At 39.9% G+C, this 26,250-nt stretch overlaps 1 protein-coding gene across 3 annotated transcripts in view; it reads right to left on the reverse strand.

The window, feature by feature from the left end:
- Positions 1-26,250, reverse strand: part of ADGRA3 (adhesion G protein-coupled receptor A3) — a 124,729-nt gene that overhangs the window by 24,042 nt on the left and 74,437 nt on the right. For all 3 annotated transcript variants that reach the window (XM_013061530.2, XM_013061529.2, XM_045076080.1), the window contains 4 exons: positions 10,676-10,837; positions 7,824-8,027; positions 531-744; positions 112-320 (listed from right to left, as the gene is read on the reverse strand). In XM_013061530.2, the coding sequence (XP_012916984.2) occupies positions 112-320; positions 531-744; positions 7,824-8,027; positions 10,676-10,837 (789 nt within the window). The remainder of the gene's footprint in view (positions 1-111; positions 321-530; positions 745-7,823; positions 8,028-10,675; positions 10,838-26,250) is intronic.

Consider the following 26,250-nt stretch of genomic DNA (forward strand, 5'->3'; position numbering starts at 1 on the left):
TGAAATGTAACAGTTTATGTTAAAAGTAAAAATCTTCACTTGAGCTTAAATATGCATAGGGAAGAAATGAGGAAATTCAGCGTTTATGCATCAAGTTAACAACTGCCATACCATTAAAACTGCATAGTTACTAAGGGAGTAGCACTGAATGGTGGTGATATTTTCATCCGAGTAGAGTATACGGCACCCATCTGACTTCCAGCCTCCTTGTCCGTTCAGCAAATCAAAATCCCACTGGGCGGCCACGGCATCTGCTCCGTGTGCGATTCGACGCAGTGTTACATTAACAGGGATGTGGTAGGTATCCACATTCACACCATCTGGAGAAAATGGGAAATGGAAACATTTCTGAAACAAACTCCAGAAACGATTAAATGTCGACTTATATACTAATGGGTACTCTGTGGTATCTTTTTTCACTAGGGACTCATTAAAATGAGAAGGAACAAAAATAAGCATTTTTTAGGTACGGCATCTCATAAAGTCCCACTGCCCAGTTACTACAGTTGAACATAAGCCACATAACAAACCTATTTTGGTGAGAATCACGGGGGTAACTACTGTACGGCGTTTTCCATCATCAGCCAAATTTGTTGAATTCCCGGTAGCTGGGAAAAGCTTTCCGTTGCGGAATGCAATTAGTTGAAGCTTACAGAGAGAGTCATCAGTGGGCCTGACTTCCCTTTTCTGCTTTGGTGAGAAAAGGGAAGGAGGCAGCTGAATAGAAGCCTCGATGATAGTATTCTGAAAATACATGAAAAACAAAATCAAAGAAAGGTTACCATATTAGCATGCAGAGACCAGAAAGAATAGTTCAGACGGCTATGAATGTTTCCTAACTGTACCCTGAACAGGTTTCTCAATGTATGTATATGAAATTTAATAGCTAGAACAATTTATCAGGTATGTGAAGTATCTGAACACCACACCAAAGCACAGAAGCATAAAATAAAGAGAAATGCAAACTCCATTTCAAAGGGTTGAAATTACAAGGAATTATTTCAGACAATAGAGTGAATTTTCCCACGGTAACAAATACTGCTAATGTCGATAGCATTAAACAGATCAAGAATCTCAGTGATCACTCTATCAATTTTACAACAATCAATTATAGACATAAGCACCAATGTAGCCTACCACAAATGGGACTTTAATTAATTTGGACTTGTGGAATTCTAAGATGATTTAGGACGGATTCAAACTGTCAACACAAAGAAACTGTACAGACTTAATAGAAACTTAGATTCAAGTAAACTCTGATGTTAGCAGAAGTGCCCCCTGAGACTAAGAAACATGTTAGAAATTATGTTAAGAAAAACATAGTATCAAACAGAACAGCTGGATATGCTGGCTGAATGTTTTACATACTTCTTTACTAGGAATTGTTAAACTATAAATTATTCAGCATTCAATAAAAATCAAATCCGGATACCAAGGAGGTAAATAATTAACCACCTAAAAAAATTCCGTTTTAAGACTTCATCAAAAAATTTTTCTCTTTTTTTAAGATTTTATTTATTTACTTGACAGAGACACAGCGAGAGAAGGAACACAAGCAGGGGGAGTGGAAGAGAAAGAAGCAGACTTCCTGCTGAGCAGAGTGTCCAATGCAGGGCTCTATCCCAGGACTCTGGGATCATGACCTGAGGCGAAGGCAGATGCCCAACGACGGAGCCCCCCAGGCGCCCCACAAAGTTTTTCTCTTGACATCAAACTCTCTCCAGTCCTAAGTCCACATCGCCAACAGAATTTCAACCGAAGAAACATATTTGCTCTTCTATTAAAAAACACCCCAGTTCGCCAATATTTAGAGAATACTGCCCCCAAACCTAAGTACATCATAGGATTTGGCTAAAATTTACATCTCAAATTCCTCTTCTAACATTCCCTATACCAACACCTGTAACCTGGCCACCCTGAATATACCAACCCTTGTGATTTCCTACATTTTTTAAGCCACTTGTGAGCACTGCACACGCCAGGATCCCTTGCTGAAATGCTCTGCTCTTCCTTCGCTGGCAAACTCTTGAACTGGGCAGATATGATTTCGAGCAAGATAACTCTGCAGGCTATGTCAAAGATGGATCAGAATAAGAGCAGCTGACAGCCAAGAGAAAGACATCCTTAACATGGGGCCTTTTGGGATGATTAATTACGTGACTCCTCACTATACTGCTTTTCCGGTCAGCTGCTCCCTCTGCTGGCCTCACGTGGCATTCTGCATACATCTCTATCTAACACCTGCACTACCACAGCACCAACTCACTGTCTGCCCCTTTAACTACAATAGCAGGATTTCTGAGTGCGGATCATCTCACTCATTTTTCTGGACCCCCCCCACCCATGTTAATAATAGTTCCCGGCACTTTATTTGATAGAAGTAACCCACTGTTTGTAAAACTAATGAAAGTCTGTGTGGCATGATTATATTTTTGAAAAGGTTCTATTTAAGCAAGTGATTGACTTTAAAATGAGTTTTTAACGGCTGTGCTTGGAACAATGCTGAAACACACAAACACCTGCAAAATAAAGTATTTTGAAGTTTGAATATTAGAAGTTTGAATACTTATTTTAAACTGAAGATGCCATAAAGATATTTGGTAGAAATAATCTGCCTAAGAAACATACACAAAAAGGTTTCTACTGTTCTCACTTACAAACATAAATAATTTGATGGAGACACAAAGTCTGATATAAATTCATCTAGTAAATTTCTATTCTGTATACAAATTTATCGGAAGTGTGAAATGAGGAATGCAAGAAAGGAAAAACATCAACAGCTTGACTAGTTAAAAGGTCAAAATCCTGATGAAGCGTTACATACTGGACATTTATTAAAACTTAAGAACTAGAAGATTCAATAAAATGACTTTATTGTGAACACAACATGACTTAAAAAATGGAGCGCCTGGGTGGCTCAGTGGGTTAAAGCCTCTGCCTTTGGCTCAGGTCATGATCCCAGGGTCCTGGGATAGAGCCCTGCATCAAGCTCTCTGCTCAGCAGGGAGCCTGCTTCCACCTCTCTCTCGGTCTGCTTCTCTGCCTGCTTCTGATTTCCATCTGTCAAATAAATAAATAAAATCTTTTTTTTTTTAAAAATGACTCAAAAGCACAACACAACTCTCTGGGAAAGCATTACTTAGGGGTTATCAAATTAATTTTACAAAGAAGACAGACTGATGACATTTTCTAAAAGAGCTGAAAAAGGAAACAACATCTATGATTTCTAGAAGTCTGACAATGTTTTCTTCCAAAGTTTAAAGTTATAAAACCATCCAAAACAACAAGAAATTATAAAAAGTCAGAGGAGTATGAACACATCATCACTAGATGAAAGCTACATACTTTGGCTTTTACCCTTTATTGGGTGCCTGAATGGCTCATTTGGCTAAGCAACTGCCTTCGGCTCAGGTCGTGATCCTGCGGTCCTGGGGAGTCTGCTTCTCCTCTGACCTTCTCCCCTCTCACGCTCTCTCTCAAATAAATAAAATCTTTAAAAAAATAAAGTAAAATATAATCTAATATAATATTATATAATTACCCTTTATTGGTAGAAATGCAAGCTGGTGCAGCCACTCTGGAAAACAGCGTGGAGGTTCCTCAAAAAGTTGAAAATAGAGCTACCTTACAACCCAGCATTGCACTAATATTTACCTTAAAGATACAAATGTAGTGATCTGAAGGGACACCTGCACCCCATTGTTTCTAGCAGCAATGTCCACAATAGCCAAACTATGGAAAGAGCCTAGATGCCAATCAACAGATGAATGGATAATGAAGATGTGGTGTATATATACAACGGAATACTATGCAGCCATCAAAAAAAACCTTGCCATTTGCAATGACATGGATGGAACTAGAGGGTATTATGCTGAGTGAAATAAGTCAATCAGAGAGAGATAATTATCATATGACCTCAATGATATGAGGAATTTGAGAAACAAGACAGAAGATCATAGGGGAAGGGAGGGGAAAATGAAATAAGATGAAACCAGCAAGGGAGTTAACAGCAGAAAACAAACTAAGGGTTGCTGGAGCAGGGGGGGTGGGAGGGATGGGGTAGCTGGGAGATGGACAATGGGGAGGGTATGTGCTATGGTGAGAAAAAAATATTTTTAAATAAAAATAAAATAAAATATCCTTTAAAGTCCAATATGGAATATGGCTCAATAATAATTCCAGGGGCTCTGGGATGGACAGAGGATGGCTAAGAGAGCCGGAAAAAGTATCAATAATGCATAATGTTTGGATTTTTATAGTAAGAATATATTTGTATAATTCATTTCTTTAAAAGAAGTGATAATTAATTATGGAAAAGTTGTAAATCTCATGAATCAAATCATTGAGGAACACCCACTGGTAACATCTGTCATGATTTTACCTTTTGCCACTTGACCTAAAGGCAAGGAACCAGTCTGTCATTTCACTTAACCATCTGTTCACGTTAAAATGTATGGATCACAGCAATGGAAACAGACACGGCAATTATAGCCAATCAATCAGAAAAGGTGCCCTTAAAACTCTTGGGGAAGTATATGTTTTTGGAGTCTAATGTTCATGACTGCAGGTCACCTGCCACCCCTGGGGATAGGAACACAAGATCTGAAACAAGGAACCAAGATGGGGGGTCCCAGACTGATCACTCCATGGTCCCTTCACATGGCACAATTTTGTTTACACTCCCCGGGTCTCCGCTGTCACAGGCATCGAAAGACCTTTCTAACAAACAGCTGTGAGGACCACAGGGGATCAGGACCATGACAAGCACGGGAGGCTACAGAAGTGTGGGTGGGATTATTATGACTATTACTGCCTCAGTGTGGCAGGTGGTGGTCTGGAGGCTGGGGAGACAGAAAATGCCTTCAATCACTGAGAACCTCATCCTATTTTAACTTCTACAACATCCTTTTAGTATTAATTTCAATACTAAAATTGACACAGTATGAACACATGTGAAATAGATGTTATCATAGAGCCCTTATTATTTTATATGCAAAATTCATGTGTATTTCCCTACTCACAATGACATTCAACCAGGAGAAAAATACGCATCTTAAGGGATATTAATTCAAATACTTCTACTACACTTCAGCACCTTTCCTTTATGAAACAATCTGAACTTCTGATACTGTGTAATTAATAAATTAAAATTTCCTGAAATCCTAATTTTGCTCACTTCTACAGAATTTGAACACTAAAACTGGAATGAGTCGAAGAGGCACCTGCTTTAAAACAATAAAATACTAAAAAAAATAATAAAAATATTAATTTGCTCATGCTGTCTTAACTATCTACATGTTCGATAGCCTGGGTGGTGCTCCCTGGAGGAAAAGCAGCAAGGAGGTACTCAGGAACTGGCCCAGCAGCTAAATACGATACAGGGTAAGGAAGTATTATTTTAATTTCTTACTGACTGTCCTGGTTGCATTGGTACATGCTGGTTCAACATCAGGCAGGCCTAGGTAGACCAATCTATATGAGAAAAGTGGATTTTTTTTTTTTAAAGAGTTTATTTATTTGACAGAGAGAGACACAGCGAGAGAGGGAACACAGGCAGGGCAGGTGAGAGAGGGAGAAGCAGGCTTCCTGCCAAGGAGGGACTCGATCCCAGGACCCTGGGATCACGACCTAAGACAAAGGCAGATGTTTAACCATCTGAGCCAGCCAGGCGCCCCTGAAGCATGCATTTTTTTTTTAATATTTTATTTATTTATTTGTCAGACAGGCAGAGAGGCAGGCAGAGAGAGAGTGGGAAGCAGGCTCCCCGCCGAGCAGAGAGCCCAATGCAGGGCTTGATCCCAGGACCCCCCAGGATCAGGACCTGAGTGGAAGGCAGAAGCTTAACCCACTGAGCCACCCAGGCACCACTGAAGGATGGATTTTTAAGGAAGAGCCTAGAGACCCAAGACTAAATGGAAAGTCAAATGGGTAATATAGAAGTCCAAACAAGACTGTGATGGTAGCAAAGACAGAAGGACAGAAATTGAAGAAATAAAATACACGTAAGGCTCCTATTACTAACAGAGAACTGCCTTTTAGAGGTATAACTTCACATATTAGCACATTCTCCCATTCAAGGGTAATATCATCAATTAGGAGGTGTTCACATTATCTTCTCAGTGTATATTCAAGGCATTAAAAAAAAAAAAGACATGCAAAAAGAATAAAAATTGCCCTAGTATAAAGTTAAAAATGTAAAGTAAGTTTTCTAGTAAAGTGCTAAAGCATTTTGCCCCGTTGATGTTACAATTTTTAACTAATTTTATGTCATGAAGGATATCGTCCTTTCTCACTCGGTTTAATCATGTCCATCAATGAAGCATGAATAATAGTGTAATGTGTCCTTGGTTTCTGGCCACAGATGATCTTAAAAGGATAGAATAGTATGAAATTGACAAATCTGAGTGTGTTCATTTAAAGCTTTCTACTCTGGCAGGTAGGAGCTCTCCTTACCCAGAGGGGTAGCTTGTGAAATTGATGAAATGTAGGGTTTCATCATTTGTAATCCCTTTCTACCGACTATGATCATCTAAGATAGAAGGGTTCATCAATTTTAAGTGCTCCTCCAAGACACAGGCCTCTCTCTCTTGGGCTGGTGTGCGATGCTGCTTCTCTGCCTTCTGTGGTATGTTTTTACCGGTGAACAACATAATAAGGAAAACAGCAGGTCGGCAGGAGCATGGCTGGGTGCGTTAAGTACCCTCCCAGAACGAAGAGTCACAAATAAATCTTGCCAATTTTCCTCAGAGTATATTATATCAAGGAAATATATTATCATTAGACATTCTGACCTAGCTGAGATTGTCTTCGGCAGTAGGAGAACCGGGACTACTTCTAAATTGGACAAACCAGTTTTTATGGAGGTCACCCACGGCAAGGTATAACAAAAATAATGTTAATTTTCTTTCATTCATTCACTCACTCATTCATTCATTCAGTACTTCCTAAGTGCCCACATCCATCCATTCATCCATTCGGTATTTACTGAGTTGTGCCCACAAAGTACCAGGACATATAACACCTATTTGAGCAATTACCATGCAGCCTTTAAAGTGAATGCAATACTGTTTGTGATAGAATTCAGGGACAAGCCAGAAACAAAGAACATACTGTGTAATTAAAATCCAAAGAGAACACAGTTACACATGGCCACACAAAGCTAAATGAGAAAATGTGGTTCCATTAGGGTGTCGGAATTGTACATCTACTATGTGCGTCGATGTAGTTTAACAAAACACATCTATACCCTAAATGTTAAAACTCAATAAAAATGCTTTCCATTTGGCTTGATGCAATAAAACACACATTTTCTGAAGACAGATCACACATGTTGGCACCTCTTTGCCAAAAACCTTGATCTACAGCTTGCCTGGTCAAATGCCCGATCTCAAGGCTGGCTTTTCCATTAGGTCCAGCAAGCCCAGAGCCAAGGGGACATGCAGTACTTGGAGGTCGTCTACGGAAATGTTTTCATGTCTTTAAAACCAGGAGCATAAAAATGAACTTTCAGGTCAAAGAAAATGTTCTAATATGTATTAATATATTCATCTTTTTACCACTTGGCAGTCATAATGTATGATTTTGATATTTCTGTGTGGAAAATGGGGTCCAAACGGCACAGGTGTCCAGTCCCATGAAAATCACATGTCCCTTCCAGGTCTGAATTTCTTTTCAAGCAACAGCCAAAAGAATCCCAATACCCACCACACCCCACCCCTAAGTATCTTCTAATAAGGTTATTGTGCAAAGCAAACCATTTGGAGTATTCTAATCTGACAGCGCTAACGCTAAAGTGTCTTAAATGCTTATAGAATATAACGTACCTTCAGTGCCAGACTTGAAAACGTATTTGAAACATTGCACTTAAAGCTCAGTTGTTTATCCAGGTTTCCGTCCGGGTCCCGCCTCCCATACTCGGAAAGGCCTGTCCGGTCAGCAGCTGCTACCTTCTGGAACACGGTGCATGTCATCCCAGTGAAGCCCGCGGCCTTGATGACATAAGCTTCCAGAGCAATATTGGGTGAATACTTCAAAAGTCAATCAAACAGGAGTTATGAAAGATTTACAGCATGAGGGAAAAGCACTTTCTAAGAGTTTTCAAACACAAAACACTGTACATAAGTGAGAAGCAAAAGCCAAGATTCTTACTTAACAATGACACTGTGCAGGTAACTGGCACATAAAAAAAGAGGCTGGAAACAAAAGGGTATCGTAAACTAGACAGATACCAAGTGAGGAAACAAGTCATAAACTATGGAGGGTCAGAGATAAATGAGAAATTGATTAAAAAATCATGTAAAGAACACTTTGTAGGAAGCTAGAAGGTAAAAATGAAAGTGTCTTATAAAAAAAAAATGAGCTAACAGAAATCAGTGGACTCTCTTCATGATAATACAAGAGGAGTATCAGGGTTTGAGAAATACACTTTTAACAGTTGCCTTGCTCTGGGCTGGCTCACCCGGCAGAGCATGCAACTTCTGATTTTGGGGTCATGAGCTAGAGCCCCATGTTGAAGAGAGAGGTTACTTAAACAAAAATTTAAAAAGTAAAATTAGGGGCGCCTGAGTGGCTCGGTGGGTTGGGCCTTTGCCTTTGGCTCAGGTCGTGATCGCAGGGTCCTGGGATCAAGCCCCACATGGGGCTCTCTGCTCAGCATAGAGCCTGCTTCTCCTCTCCCTGCCTGTCTCTCTGCCTACTTGTGATCTCTCCCTGTGTGTCAAATAAATAAATAAATAAAATCTTAAAAAAAAAAAAAAAGTTTAAACTTATTTAAAAAAAATAAACATAAAGTAAAATTAAAAATTTAAAAAATATTCTGGGGATAAAAATAAAAATATATGTTTATAAAAAATAAAAAATTAATAAAAGAAAAAAAATTTAAAAAATATTTAAGTGCCCTCATTCCAACACTTCATGTCCTAGTCACTCTTCATATTACTGGGAGATCAAGTTAACTCTTTGCAGATAGACAGCATCTCTGTCCTTTCTTTAAGGATGACTAAGTGATGCCTACTGTAAAGCCAAGGCACTGTTCTATGTACCATATATAGGCAATGTCCTCTTTCTCAATTTCTTTTTAAGTGTAAAACTTCTGTGTGAGGTATGTAAAATCTCTTCGGAAGATACCAATTAAAAAAACAGGAAAGGCCACCTAGAATCCACCACACACCACAGGCATGATAGAAAAGAAGTGGTGGTTTCCCCAAATATTCAAGACTAACAAATCTTTGCGTTAGTTTCTGTCGCACAATGACACATGGTGAAGAGTCTGACAAGTTCAATGATATTTGTTAACAAATGACATTCCATTCTTTTACTGAGCAAAGATACATATAATTATGAAAAGCATGTGAAACCTCAGTCAAAAGAAAGAAAAGTGCAATTCTGAGGTGCTCTGGAAGCCGTATCATATTATAGAAGCATAACTTCCTGGAACCTTTCTCACACTTAGAGTGCAGACATCTACACTGCAGCTGTATCATATCCTTGAGTTCTCTGAAGAACCGATGAGCGCAGATAAAGGAAGAAGCTCTTGGAGCCAAGTAGTTAGGCAAAAACATGGGACTTAAAATGGATCTAAATGACCAGGGAGGTCCAAATGTGGCCATAAATATGGCGAGCCGGTTTCAAGAAAGGTCATATATCTGAGAAAGAAATCACCCTGAACCACGTTGTCAGGATAGCAGTCATGGAAGCCCTCCATTCCATGTATTATTCAAGGAGGTAATCCCAAGCCTCACTGAGCAAAAGGAACTATGAAACACAGTATCATAAGAAAGATCCAATTGATCTTTGGAAAAACAGTAATCTTTAATCGTATAAAATCATAGGAGGAATTCTAAAACAGTCTATGAACCCACTAAAATAATTAGGAAATGAAAACCTTGGATCAGATCAGAGTGCATGTCATAAGGGAATGACACGTTATTTATCATATTTTTTTAAAGATTTTATTGATTTATTGAGAGAGAGAGAAAGATCACAAATAGAGAGGCAGGTGGGGTGGTGGGGGGAACAAGCTACCCCTGAGCAGAGAGTCCAGTGCGGGGCTCAATCCCAGAACCCTAAGATCATGACCTGAGCCAAAGGCAGAAGCTTAACCCACTGAGCCACCCAGGTGCCCCTATTTATCATATTTTACCACATTTTTAGAAAAAGCAGGACACCAACTCAATTTAGCACAAATAAAATTTTATACTATTTAACTGAGTGATTATTAATTATAAAAACTCATCATTCCAAGAGAGAGACCGCTGGAAATGCCAAGAGTTCACAGGGGTTGGAGGGCCTCCCAGTTCTCTTTTGAAACTGGAACGTGGGCAAGCAATCTGACGCTCTCTCGGAACATCCCTCAGGGCCCGGAACAGAGCATCTGCTGGGCTGGACGTTGGGTCTACGACAGCACAGCAAAACTACCATGTGCTTATGTTGTTTTACATGAAATGGTGAGAACCATTCAAATGGCAAATTAAGAAAGTATTTTCCAGTTATCAAGAAAGCAGATTACTCAAAGCAAAATGAGCTTTTAAATGGTGAAACAACAGAAAATTTTGTAATAATCAGCAGTGATACCCACCCTATCATGGGGGTTGGTGGGGGGGAACAACCTGTCTTTTTTAAATTCAAGTTGGCTTTCAATGAATTTTTTTCTTCGAGTGGAGGACATTACACTTACTGTTGAATAAACATGAGCTCCGTTTGCTAATCGGTACGTAGCAACGCGCTGCAGACACTGAACGATTCTACTGCAGGCCCTCGCTTCCCTCTGCGCCAGCCACAGGACACGCTCGTCAGCCAACATGATGTTACTTGCGATGTCAACCATCACATCCCCGAGCTAACAAGGGTGCAGTGGAGGAAAGAAAGACTTTTAAAACCAATGCGGGATGTTTTACATAATCAAAATCACAATGAGACACCAAGATTGGCCTCTAGTCTTCAATGTTCAGGTGAAGACTTTAATTTTTTCTCACTGAAACGTTTTCGGAGAGGCAAAGCATATTCGGTTATGACCATTTGGTAACATTTAGCTCAAAAGAGTAGACTTAAATAACCACCAACTCACTGCGGAAGGATGGCAGGTGGTCCATCATTGGACGCGGGGGGAGGGGGTGGCAAATGAAATTAATCAAGGAGAAGGGAAAGACGACATCCCAGGATTCCCAGAATTAAAGAGACATCAGCTCTGGGAAAAATTAATAAACACCTCTTTCTCTGTAAATGTTATCTCAGTATTCTTATTAAGAAATAGACATGGTCACCTCTTTCATATCCTATCATGTCCAAAAACCTAGGTGTCTCCAGCTACTATGAGTTCCCCACAGGGGTTGGGCCACTAGATGGGTCTCAGCACAGACAGTTTCCACTACCTCGAATGAACTTCCTCCATTCCTCCCAGCTTGGTGAATGCTTTAAGACCCAGTGCTATGAAATAAATGGATCCTAAGAGGTGCTCACTTTTCCACCACTTGTTTTGTTTCTTTTACTGAATGTCTTTCATTAAGTTCAGTTCCTCATTCACAGATGTAAACATCTGTCAGGCAATGCCAGCAAAGTGTCAATTAACTCTTGTTGACGCGGACTTGTATGTCCCATGTCAGAGAAATGCAATGAGGAGCCCAGGCTAACGAGACATACTGGCGTCAAAGAGGTTTGGTATCGAGGAAAAATGTTCATGAGAGGGAGATCTATGGCAGAAACAACTACAAAAGCATTCCAGAGGCAGGATCAGAGGATTTACAAGCTGCCTGGTCCTCTAATCAAGAAACAAGTAGCAAAGGCAGTAAGCCCCAAAGCCAAGTGAGAAAGCTGAGGCCGTTTTAGCAGATGTCTTTTGATCATCCCAGAATATCCCAGATGAGTTCTTCAACTCTGTTCTGCACCCAATACTCTTCCCACGATGTATAATTTTGAGGCTGAGGTGGCACTGGGAAATGTTGGGTCCATCCCACCCACGGTTCACTTCAGCAAGGAAAGAAGAAATCCACCAGATCGCAGTACCAGAATGCAATGGGACGGGGCGACTAACTGAGTACAGGCATGAAGAACACGACTTCAGGGCGCCTGGGTGGCTCAGTGGTTAAGCCACTGCCTTCGGCTCAGGTCATGATCTCAGGGTCCTGGGATCGAGTCCCGCATCGGGCTCTCTGCTCGGCAGGGAGCCTGCTTCCTCCTCTCTCTCTCTGCCTGCCTCTCTACCTACTTGTGATTTCTGTCAAATAAATAAATAAAATTAAAAAAAAAAAGAACACGACTTCAGATCCTTACCCCACTAAGCTGAGCGGGACACTTAACTGCCCGTGCCTTCCTTCATAGGTAAAAGGGGCATAATAACAATCTTGTCTTTTCTGAATTTTGGGAAGACTAAGTTCCTGTAATAAATACTAGGTTCCTGAAACCATGCCTGGTTAGTGGTCTTCATTATTTTATTGCTCCCCTCCCCTTTTCTTAACATTTCAATTACAGTACAGGCCTTTCTTTGAAGATAGCTCTAGAAGGAGTGTTAAGAAGGGTGGTGCATTGCATTGCATTTGGTACATCCAAAAATATGTAAGAACTCATGTAACTCAACAGCAGAAAAGCCAATCTGGTTAAAAGTCAGGTAGAGGATCCGAAGAGACATTTTTCCAAGGAAGACCCACAGATGACCAACAGGTACATGAAAAGGCGACCAACATTGCTAAGCATCAGAGAAATTCTCATCAAAACCAGTGAAGTGAGATGTCACATCACACTTGTGAAAATGGCTATCAAGAAGACAAGAGTAAAGAGCTCACGAGGATGTGGTGACGGGAGCCCCAGGCACTGCAGGTGGGAACATAATCTGGTGCAGCCACTTATGGAAAACAGTATGGAGGTTTCTCAAAGGATTAAAAATAGAACTAACATATGATCCAGCAATTCCGCTTCCAAGTGGTCATCCAAAGACAATAAAAACACTAATTTGAACAAATACATGCACTTCATTTCCATACCAGCATAACTTACAATAGCCAAGATATGGAAACAACCTAAGTGTCTACCAAAGATGAATGGTTAAAAAAGACATGGGGGGCGCCTGGGTGGCTCAGTGGGTTAAGCCTCTGCCTTCGGCTCAGGTCATGATTTCAGGGTCCTGGGATCGAGCCTCGCATCGGGCTTTCTGCTCAACAGGAAGCCTGCTTCTGCCTCTCTCTCTCTGCCTGCTTCTCTGCCTACTTGTGATCTCTCTCTCTCTGTCAAATAAATAAAAAATAAAACTTAAAAAAAAAAGACATGGCATGTGTGCATGCCCCCCCCCCACATACACACTGGAATATTACATAGCCATTGTGACAACATGGTTGGAACTTAACTTGTATTATGCTAAGTGAAATAAGTCAGACAGAGAAAGAAATACCACAGGATCTCACTTACCTGTGGAATCTTGAAAAACAGCAACAAAAAACCCAAAATGAAACAAAAGCCCATCATGAGAACAGACTGGCGGTTGTCAAAGGTGGTGTGGGGAATGGGTAAAATAGGTAAATGGAATCATACAAATTTCCAGTCATGAATAAGTCATGGGGATATGAAGTACAGCATGGTGACTGCAGTTAATAATACGGTATGATATATTTGAATAATACCATATTGTGTATTTGAAAGTTGCTAAGAGAGATCTTTCTCATGACAAGGAAAAATTTTCTAACTCTATAGTGATGGATGTTAAGTAGACTTATTCTGGTCATCATTTCACAATACATACAACTGTTGAACCATTTTATGTTGTACACTAAGAACTAATATGTCAATTATACCTCAATAAAAAATAAAAAATTGTACTGAATTTAGAAAGAGGGTTGCCTTCTTAAAGTCTGTGTTCATATATAAATAGGATCAATGCATCCAGCAAAACTGTCTTTCTCTCAAGTGCTGCTACTTCAATTAAAAATAGTTTACTGACTTCCCAAGGCCCCTAACACAGTATATCACAATTCTTTCCTTATTTTATTTCCAACGTAAACATCTCGAGGGCAGAGACAACACAATGTCTTACTTATATTTATACCCTCATTCAGTAGTAAAACTCCTGGTATAGAAGCCCACAGCTACACAGTTCCGTTTACTCACTGACTGAATATTTACTGAGGACCACGGTAAGCCAGACCCTGTCCAGAGCAATGAGATACAACAGTAAGAGAAACATACAAGATCTATCTGGGGGCTTACAACCTTTTGAGGAAAATACAAAACAAACAAGTAAACACGTTTTTTTTCTAAGTGACTAGGGTTGTGATAACTGCAGTGAACAAATCTACCAGAGGGATAGATGATGAAGAGTAATGGGATTTAACCCAAGCACCCTATTTTAATAGACTCAGACACTCTCAAATGGCATTTCCCCCAAACCCAAGGCATTAACAAGATCAGCCGAGAACCAGAAGGCCTTATAATTAACCTCAGTGCAGTCCAGAGCTTACTCATTTTATACAACTCATGGACTATTAGCATCCTAGTATATATTCTACATATTCCTAATAAACAGGTATGGGGGTGAATGCCATTCTAACAGAAGCGCTTTGGGGCACCTGGGTGGCTCAGCTGGTTAAACATCTGCCTTCAGCTCAAGTCATGATCTCGGGGTCCTGGGATCGAGTCGGGCTCCCTGCTCTGCAGGGAGTCTGCTTCTCCCTCTTCCCTTCTCTTGCTCTTTATCACAAATAAATAAATAAAATTTTAAGGGAGGAGGAGGGCGACCAGGAGGAGGAGGAGGAGGGTGGAGGGAGAGGGGGAGGAGAAGAAACCCTTATTTCTGGAGTTATAAAGAAGGGCAGTGATTGCTAATATGCCAACTGCTCAGTATGTCTATCAGCCATATATACAGCAACCGGAATAATAACTGCCAACTTTTTTTTAAAGATTTTATTTATTTATCTGACAGAGAGAGTGAGAGAGCACAAGCACAGGGAAGAGCAGGGGGAGAGGGAGAAGCAGTCTCCCTGCCAAATAGGGAGCCCATTACCAGCCTCGATCCCAGGCCCCTGGGACCAGCACCTGAGCTGAAGGCAGATGCTTAACCTTCTGAGCCACCCAGGTGCCCCAGAACCTCCAACTCTTAACAGAATTCAGATTAGCTGGAATAACTTGGCTAAGTGTCTATTATTACCTATTGCTATTTCCAATTTTTATGCAAAAACAAATTGGTAAAAGAGATGATGCAGTTAAAATATCCTCTACGGCTACCAAAGAAATTCCCATTGGCTTCAAACGCCTAAAAGATAATATACAAGAATATCCAGATTCTAAGGTACTAGAGAAATAAATATATAAGGTATTTATAAATTAGCACAATTACTACTCCACTTGTCTCATACATTTTTTTGAAGTTTTAAACGTATGCACTTTATAAAGATCCAACATGAGACCTGACAGATACATCATTTCCACTGAAAAACTGTAGTTATTACCTGATCAAAGAGCTACGGCTTATGGCCCACTAGGTAATGCCAGTAATGCACTTTAACGTGTGTTAATAATTGTAAAGAAAAGAAATCTCTCTAAGAGGGCACATACTAGCCCAGAGTGATTGCTTTCCTGAGAACAAGCTATCTTTCTCATTATTTCATTCCAAATAGCTAAGAATGTAGGAAAGGGATTTGTTGCCAAAATATTCCCCAGAGCAGGTAATCATAAAATGCTGTATACTTCTGTAGCTTGGTTATGGAAGCAGTTCTGAATCTGTCACAGGGGCAAAAAAAGGACACAAAAAAGGATAACTGCATGAAAAATTACATTGGATTAAAAAAGTATTCCTACGATCTGACACACAAAGATAGTCCGGCAACTGCAGGAAGCATTAGAAAGCATTGTGTTTCTCCTTGACCTCATTTCCTGAAGGCCACTCCAGCCACAAAAGGGTCGGAAGGAATCACGCACCTGCTCTTCCACCTGTCACACTAAATGGTTGAAGCTCAAAGAAAAACACGTGCAAATGCACTTTTATCAAAGAGAAAAGAGTAAAGAAATGAAAATGCCACATGAGTAACAAGGAAAGTATTAAGTGTCATTTGTTGTAAGAATATTTCATGTTTTCAGTATGTATGTTCGGAACTCCAATCAAAATGAGATCCACGTCATTTGTAAATTTCATGAATTTCTGATATGTTAGCATATGAAACACACGAGATAATACATAAATGAAACTTGGTATTTAATTTTAACAGAAGAGTAGAGTACAACCCTGAAGACAGGATATTTCTGTGGTTAAATACTCCTGGGTTAAGACTTCCACTCTGTCACCTGCCAGTTAAATGTCCACAAGTCAATTACTGAGCCTCTCCAAGCCTCGGTTTGTTTGCTCATTTGTAAAATGAGACCAAGAGCCCTAAGAGAATTGCTTGGAAGGTTTCATGCCATAGTAAATTAAGAAAACAAAACTAAAGACAAATATCCTCCTGAAGCAATTTATGCCATTTCTGAGAGAAGCCGTAGGATCTAGGCCCCTCCCCGGTTTGCATTTTTAAGCACAAAGCAGCAGGGGGCACCCCCCCTCCATTAAATCTAATAACCAGAAAAGCGAGAATTACAGACTCCTACATGGAACTGGGCAGTTGTTCGGGGACAGATAAGGTGGTGATGGGCTGTACAGGAATGACACGCAGTCCAAACTTGGCTAAATAAAAAGAGTCATAAATAATAATAATAATAAACAACAACAGCAACAGCTGGTATTATTTATAAAGTTCAGGCAATCCTCGTGATCTCCTAGATACAAATCACAAAAAACACTGAGATCATACCTATCACGAAGTATGTTATTGCCCTGCTTACTTTCAATGAAGGAATTGCCCCGTTGTGAGGCCAAGTTTTAAAAGTGTATTTATTTAATTAAAAAAATTAAAAAAAAATAAAAATAAATAAAATAAATAAATAAAAATTTAAAAAATTATTTTTAAAAAGTGCATTTATGTCCCTTTTCACTAGGTTTGGTGTCCTGAGTGCCTCAGGATCCCACTGTAGGCTTCTCTGCTTGCTTAGTTAAGCAGTCAATATTCAGTGAGAGTCTCACTGTGATAATCACCAGGGCCTGTGGCAAAGATTAAAGATCTGATTTTATTGTGGTCTGGGAGCAAAGAAGGTAATGAGGAGGAAGACGATGAGGACCACGGGGATCCAGGGAAACAGGTGAGGGGTGTGGGGAAGAGGGTGAGAAGAATGCTGTGTGGAGTAAATGTCACATTTATGGCCCATTTCCTCACAAAAAGGATTTAAAGTAGCTTAGCAAAATAAAAAGGATTATTCTTTTTAATTAAGAAAACAAAGAGTGGGAAATACAGACTTACAAGAAAAAAGAGACCCAGGTAAAAATAGGCATCAGCGCAGAGCTTCTAGGACCCGGGCAAGGGGGTGTGTTTCTAGTCAAAGTAAGGAAGACAATACTGCAATCATCAACAGAAAGAATTATTTCAGGGCACCTGGATGGCTTAGTCGGTTCAGGGACCAACTCCTGGTTTTGGCTCAGGTCATGATCTCAGGGTCGTGGGATCGAGCCCCACATCAGGCTCTGCACTCAGCTGGGAGTCTGCTTAAGATTCTCTCTCTCCCTCTACCCCTCCCACTTGTGCTCTCTGTCTCAAATAAATAAACCAGGAAGGCAGGAAGGCAGGCAGGCAAGGAAGGAAGGAAAGAAAGGAAAGGGAGAAAAGGAAGAAGATCTCCTCCAGGTCAACAAATTCTCAGAACATAAGAGGAACATTACTCAAGAGAGGCAGAGCTGGAGGGTGGACTGCTGCACCCTCAGCCAGACCTTCCCTGTAAATGGAAGAGCTTAACTCCAGAGAGTCCTGCAGTTCTCCTGAGGGAAGCAGATTTTTTTTTTTTCCTGATTAAAGACATATGTGCATCTCCCTTTCTGGGAGGATGGAGAACCAGGCACTCAGGATGATTCTCCTGCTACACAGGAAAAGTGCTGAGCGAAAACAAGTGAGAGGAAAAACTGCACCACTGAACCGTCAGATGAAGACTGTTCCAGAGGCCAAGAGCAAAACAGCAACAGGAATCCTTGGAGCCCTGAGGTTGAACTCTGATGGCCATGACCTGTGATCTGCCTTCCAGGCAGGGCCCAAGGCTCCACGAACGCAGGCACACTAGGAGATCACGGCACTAAGCTGGTAACAAAAAGGGGCACACCTCCAGGGTCAGGGAGAACAGCAAGCAAATGTGCCAGGGTCAAGACAGTTTCGCCAGGAAGGAGGTGAAAAATCTCTTCCCTGACAATCTGTAAACACAGCTAATCTTCACACCAGACTAGTCAGACATGACATTATTTCTGAGGTCAGAAAAACCTCAAGTTGAGACCTAATTTCAAAGTGAACCCCTTACCTCGGTATTGCCCGTTAGGAATTTGACAGAAGCAGACAAATATCACACTTAACAAGGACACATTCAACTATTCCCATTAAGACTTCCTATCATCAACATTAATCAGCAATGTTCTAGAGGTTCTTACTAATGTAGACACAGAAAAAGAAAAATTAAAAAAAAAAGAAGAAGAATACAATTTAAATAGGAACAGATAAACCAAGTGTTATTCACTGGTGACATCTGTCTAGAAAATCCCATATAACCAACTACAAAATTATGTAACTCAAGGTGCACATTTTTTAAAAACCTAATCAAGGAAAATTGAACAAGGACTAGATATTTGATGATATTAAGGACTCAGAGCTCATTTGAGTGGCATAATTAATGGTATCATAGTTCCATTTTAAAGTTCCTGATATTTCAGAAAAATTACAGATGAAATAAGACATCCAGAATTGGCTATTAAATGTTCCTGTACTGAAAAAGGAAAACAAGAAAGAGAGAAAGGAAAAACAATGAAAAAGAAGAAGAGAGTGGAGGGAGTAGGGAGAGAGGGAGTAAGCGGACAGGTGAAACGAGATTTCAAGCCTGGGGAAAGGTAAGACGCAGCTATTAATGATAACTTCTCCTACCCTTCTGAAATTTCCCAGTAACGTTCTGGGGCACCTGGGTGGTTCACTCAGTTAAGCGTATGCCTTCAGCTCAGATCATGATCTCAGGGTGCTGGGATCAAGTCCTGCGTCCGGCTCCCAGCTAAGCAGGGAGTCTGCTTCTCCATCCGCTTTGCTTCCCCCTCTCTTGTTCTCTTTCAAATAAATAAATAAAAACTTTTTTAAAAGTTTCTGAAAAGTTTTTAGGAAGTGAAACCCGAAGAATACTTTTTTTTTTTTTTTAAAGAAGCAAGACAGGGACAGAAACAAAGTTACTGCAGCAGTTCTCAAAGTTCCTGCAAAGTCACGCCACCCAGTGTCCCCTCTGTCTAAATGCCCATCCTCAGACCTCCCTGCAGACAGGCTGAATCAGAAACTCAGGAGGCGGGCCCACCAACCCATTTAACAAACCTTCCAGGGGATTCGGATACACAGTCTAGTTTTAGAAATAACATTTTAGAAAGGATAACAAAGCCAGGCGTGGGATCTCTGCCCAGCTTAACAACATGGAAAAGTCTGACAAAATCAAGAGGGGGAAAAAAAATTAGTACTACTGAAAATCAAAACAAAAGAAAACGTAACTGTTGATACAGAAGTGATTATGTCTTAAGATAAGTATGTGAACAACTTTACATTTTGAAAACTCTATACATTAAAATGTGCCAAATGAACTTTGTGATCAGCTAGCACTAAGGCTCTGGCCTTGCTCCGAGATCTATAACGGGGAGCACTATGAGGCAAGACCAAATCTGATCTTCAGAGCCCCTTCTCATCTTTTGAAATGCATATAGATTGTTTTCCTCAGAGAAATCACCATGGCAAATATGGAACAGACACTTCAATTGCCTGATGGACAACCTGCCACTGTTTTTAAAAGACCCCACTAAATACAGCATTTCGAGCTGGCAGCTAGAGAACTTTCAGCACCCACCCAAAGACTGCAGAGCACAGGCCTGTGCTGCCTGGACTCAATCACGGGTTAAAAAGCAACTGCCTCCCAATATTGTGCATATGAATTATTTATACTAGAGTAATTTTTTGGATGTAAAGCAAAAAATCAATTTAATTATTTGTCCAACTAAGCTGTATGCATTTTAGGATACCTTAGAATAATTTCATGGTAATTAACATAAAATGAAGCCCTTAAACCTCACGATGTCTTTTTACTATTCTAATAAATGGTGAAATCTATGGCCTATACCTCAACTTTCCAAAATCTGATAGGATGTCTGTCGCTGTGCCACAGGTAATAGTATTACATTCATACTTCAGTCATGCGATCCTGAATATTTTGCCTCTGTTTCTCCTGTTTGTGCTTAATAATTTGCCATCATTTGTTTCCAAAGTTAATTCAAACTTTACCTCCTGTGTCATCAGTGAAAGTGACAGCAGCTTCCTCCAAACTAAGATTTTAGTTAGATAATTAAAGCATGCTGGTGATTTTTTCTTTTTAAAGGACCTCCTTCTTAGCTTCTCAAATAAGAATGTTAAAGAGGGCAAATATCATCCCTGTTTAAAAATAAAGGGCCCAAGGGTAATACGTAACTCATGAAACCAGCTCACCCTCCAGTCCTCAACAAGATGCTTCTACCAGAGCACGCAGCAAAGACACGGCCTTTCCCCTGCACAGCAGTGAACACGGTGAGAGGGACACTTTCTGGGCAGGGCCCATCATTAGCTAAGAGATGCACAAAGCTCCTTCACATACAAACAGGGCAGCCTGGGAACCCAACTGGCATTACATGATGGCAAACTATTTTTCAATGTCCACATTCCAGATGATATTCCAACTATTCTAGTGAGTCAAACCATTCCACTTCCACGCCTAATGTCTCACTACGTGGCAGCTAACCTGTGATTAAAATGAATAATGGAGCCCACTGCTACCACAGAGCCAGAATCCAGACAGCTGCTCCCACCACTGGGGAAATTTACCACCAGGAGCAGGCTGTGGTCCAGACAGACGACCAAGGATCAACACCATTCTTGAGAAAACTGTGCTCTCAAGTTCAGACAGCAACACTGAAATGACCATTATCCAGTGGTCCTATTGACCTGGGTCTCACATAAAGACATGTAACTATTTTCCTTTCTTTAGTAACTACATCATATTAAAGAAAGCACCTAACATCTTAGGGCTGTATGTAGCTCCAAGTCCCCAAACTTATCGCCAAAATGCAAGATATTAATAGTCTACCAAAAAAAAAAAAAGTCCTTGGTTTAAATGATTTAGAAAAACAAGGCACAGTATTTAACCTTTAACATGACTAACGAATCTGAGATGTCCTACATAAAGAAATATATTGGACTTTATTCACTGCAGTGGTTTCCCCCACGGCTGTATGCAGAGTTCTTCCAGAATACCAGAAAGTGAGCGTGAACCTGCAGAAAGCCTCTGGATTACACACACAGGATTCCTGGGCTCTGTGTTCAGACCTGCCCTAACCTCGCCGTACAGAAATTCAAACAAATCATTTAATTTTCTTTGGACTTCTGTTCATTACTTGATCTAGATTTCGTCTATCTCCAAAATCCATTTTTGCATAAGTAACTATCACATAAACTGTTACCTATCAAGTTCTCGGGTAGCTTGAAACTTACAGTTTAAGAATATATTAATCTACATCTAAAAACTGACTCAAGACATTATTTTCTGCTCATTCACTTTTAAAATGGTGGTTGTCAATATTTTCACCTAAAGGATATCATGCTATTAAGCAGAATTTTAATAACATTTTCAAAGTCACTAAATTTTCCTAACCTGTGTATTATAAGCATTTGGAATTTCAAAAAAAGTTCCTAAAAAGTGGTTTCATTTTCCAAGATATTATAAAAGAAATGAAGCCATTCAATACAAGATCTGGGTAACTAAAGCTCACATGAAGGATGACTGTCCTGCCAGGGCATGGGAGCTAACCCACGACTCCATCTACTCTTGAATATGGTCTCCAGTACCAACCGTATTCAGTAAGCCTTAAAGACAATTCAGGCAAACACAAAGCCCATCTCACAGCCTCACCTGGGCAGAGAACCAAGCCAGCAGTTCTCAGCCAGGGGCACAAGCCCCATCCCTGTCCTCAGAGTTCTAACAGTTCCCTTGCCCACAAGTAGATGATAACAGCAGGTCCCACCTGCACAAGGACATTACCAGCAGACACATCCAGAAACCCAAACAGAGCTGACTAGTGAAAAAAACCCATGAAGGTTAGAAGAGGAGCCCCATTATTCAAACGCAAAGACACGAACATAAGGAATCAAAGGTCATGAAAAGTCACGTAAATATGACATCACCAAAGGAAACTAATAAAGTTCTAGTAACTAACTCTAAAATAATGGAGGATCCATGAGCTGTCAGACACAGAATTTAGAATAATCCTGGTAAAGAAGTTCAGTGAGCAAGGCACCTGAGTGGCTCAGTACAGTCGGTTAAGCCTCTGCCTTCGGCTCTGGTCATGGTCTCAGGGTCCTGGGATCGAGCTCCACATCGGAATCTCTGCTCCGCAGGGAGCCTGCTTCCCCCTCTCTCTCTGCCTGCCTCTCTGCCTATTTGTGATCTCTGTCTGTCCAATAAATAAATAAAGTCTAAAAAAAAAAAACAAAACTTTAGAGAGATACAAGAAAACAGAGACAACTAAACAAAACTGGGGAAACAATGCATGAACAAAACAGTAAGTCTGACAAAGAAACAGCAGCCATTCAAAAACAAACAGAAATCCTGGAGTTGAAAAATATAATAACTGAAGAATTCAACAGTTTCAAAAGTAGACTTGACCATGCAGAAAAAAGAATCAACAACTAGAGAAGATAGGATATTAGATATTACAGAGTCAAAGGAGCAAAAAGGGAATGAAATGGAATGAAAAAAGCTTACAGGAGTTATGGGACACAATGAAAAAACAAAACAAAAAAGTAAAATATTCACATTATGGGAATTCCAAAAGGAAAAAAGAAAGAGAAAGGGACAGAAAGAATATTTAAAGCAATAATGGCTGAAAACTCTCCAAATCTGAGAAGGGAAATGGACATCCAGATCCGTGAGGCCCAAAAGACCCCAAAAAGGCTGAACCTGAATAGGGCACACTGAGAAACACTATAATTAAGTCAAAGACAAATAATTTAAGAGCAGGAGAGAAAAGAGGGACATTACATACAAGGGAGACACCAGAAGACTCTCAGTGGATTTTTCAAAAGAAACATTTTCATCAAGGAGAGAAGAGGATGACATGTTCAAAGTACGACAGAAAATAACTGTCTGCCAGGAATTCTATACCCAGAAAACCTGTCCTTCAGAAACAAAGAAAGGACTAAGACCTTCCCAAACCAACAAAAGCTGAATGAGTTCTTACCACCAGATCGGCCTTGCAAGAAATGCTAAAGGGTGTTCTCTGAGTAGAAGTGAAAGAGTGCTAACAACATAAAAACACCGAAAAGTCATGTAAATCTCACTGGTAGTGGTAAATATATAGGCTTTTTACATTTTGCAAGATGACAATAGCAGTGTATAATTTGCTTAAAACTCTCGAAGTTAAGAGTATACTTAAAACAACCATAATGACAATAATCTGTTAAAATTTACATGATATTTCTTAAGTATTTTTATGTGAACTCTATACCACACATGGGGCTCCAACTCGTGACCCAAGATCAAAAGTCAAATGTTCTACAGACTGAACCAGCCAGGCACCCTTACATGTTTTTCACATTGTATAAATAATAATGGCACAAAACTAACACGTGAAGAAGAGAAGGAGGAAAAGGTAAAGCTTACAAACTCTACTAAAGTGGTTGTCAGTTTAAAATATGGGTTGTAAGTTATAAGATGTTATATGTAAGCCTCGTGGTGACCACACAGAAAAAATCTTATACTAATTACACAAAAGAAAATAAGAAGTCAAAATATACTGATACCAAAAGACATCAAAAAACAAAAAAGGATATAATCGTATAGAATAATGGATCTACAAACAACCAGAATACAACTAACAAAACGACAACAGTAAATTCTATCAATAGTAACAACAGTAAGGACTATCAATAATTACTTTGAATGTAAGAAAATTAAATTCTCTAATTAAAAGACACAGACTGGTTTAAAAGATAAAGACAAAACTACAAGAAGCAAAAATGCAACAATATGCTGCATACAGTCTTACTTTAGCCTTAAAGACACACCTAGACTGATAATAAAAGGATGGATAAAGACCTTACAAGGAAATGATAACCAAACCCAAAACAAAACAAAGAAGGTAGCTGTATTTGTATTGGACAAAATGGACTTTAAAAGTAGTAAAAAAACAAACAGAGATCATTATACAATATAAGGAGGTCAATGTAACAAGAGGTTAACAATTGTAAATCCAACACTGGAACACGTAAATACACAGAGCAAAAACAGAGGGGCACCTGGGTGGCTCAGTGGGTTAAAGCCTCTGCCTTCAGCTCAGGTCATGATCCCAGTGTCTTGGGATTGAGCCCTGCATAGGGCTCTCTGCTCAGCGGGGAGCCTGCTTCCCTCCCCCTCTCTCTCTGCCTGCCTTTGCCTACTTGTGATCTCTGTCTGTCAAATAAACAAATAAAATCTTAAAAAAAAAAAAAAAAAACACAAAGCAAAAACAGAACTACAAGGAGAGACAAACAGATAGACAATAGTAGTTGCCATCTTTGAAACCCTGCTCTCAACAATGGACAGATCATCTAGACAATCAAAAGGAAACAGTGGATATGAGTAATACTATAGATGAAATGGCCCTAAGAGACATACACAGAAGCATTCTACCCAACAAGAGCAGAATACACATTCTTCTCAAACACACATAGAACATTTACTAGAATGGACCATAGGTTGGGCCACAAAACAAGTTTTAACAAATTTAAGAAGACAGACATCATCTTTTCTGCCCACATGTCAGGAAACTAGAAATCAGCAGCAAGAAGGAAACAAAAAAATTCACTCACAAACACATGGAAATTAAACAACACTCTACCCAATAACCGATGGTGCAAAGAAGAAATTAAAGGAAATTATAAAGGGCTCCTGAGGAATGTATGGCTGGCCAGCTCACTTGGTAGAGCATGTGACTCTTGATCTCTGGGTTCTAAATTTAAGCCCCATGTTTAGCATAGGGATTACTTAAAAATAAAACCTTTAAAAAAAAAAAAAGGTTCTTGACACAAAAATGGAAACACAATATATCAAAACTTGTGAGATGCAGCAAAAGCAGTTCTAAGAGCAAAGTTCACAACAATAAACACCTATATTAAGAAACAAGAAAGATCCCACATAACTGTATGCCTTAAGGATCTAGAAAGAGAAGAGCAAACTAAGCTACTAAGCTCAAGGTAGCAGAAGATAGTATTGGGCAAAGGAGCCAATAATACTCAATGGAGAAAAGACAGTGCTAACCATTTATCTAGTAAGGAGTTAATACGCAAAAATAAAAAGAACTCAAAACAACTCAATAGCAAAAACAACCAAAAAAATAAAAAATTAAAAAACGGGCAAAGGACATGAATAGATAGAACATGTATAAAAGCCCAACAGGTACACAAAAAGGTCTTCGACATCCCTAGACATCAGGGAAATACAAATTAAAAGCACAATGAGGCACCACCTCACACCTGGTGAAATGGCCATCACCAAAAAGTCAAGAAAATACCTGCAAAAATATAAGGAAAGGGGAACCTTTGTGTACTGAGTAGAAACATAAATCTGTAGAGCCACTATGCAAAACAATACGGGGAACCCTAAAAAAGTTAAAACCAGAGCTACCACATGATCCCAAAATATCACTTATAGAAATATATCCAAAGGAAGCGAAAACCCCAACTTGACAACATATCTGTACCCCCATGTTCATAACAGCATTAATTGATAATAGCCAAGACATGGAAACAACCTAAGTAATAAAGGAAAGAAACTGTGATATACACATGCACACACACAGAGGAATATGGAGGAACACATATACACACACACACACACACACAGGAACACAGCCACAAAAAATGAGGAAATCCTATCACCTGTTCCAACATGGAGGGACCTTGAAGACATTAGGCTAAGTGAAATAAATCAGACAAAGACAAATACGTTGATCTCACTTACATGTGGGCAAAAAGAAAGCTCACAGAACAAGAACAAACTTACTACCAGGGGCAGAGGGTGCGGGGAGCGGGAAGAAGGGAAAGAAGGTGCAAACTTCCAGTCATGAGGTAAGTGCTAGAGATAGGAAGAACAGATGGTGACCCAGCTAAGAGCTCCACTGCTGTGTGGTAT

Source organism: Mustela putorius, unplaced genomic scaffold (assembly GCF_011764305.1).
Source record: "Mustela putorius furo isolate JIRA1106 unplaced genomic scaffold, ASM1176430v1.1 tig00000083_pilon_pilon_pilon, whole genome shotgun sequence".
Classification (NCBI taxonomy): Eukaryota; Metazoa; Chordata; class Mammalia; order Carnivora; family Mustelidae; genus Mustela; species Mustela putorius.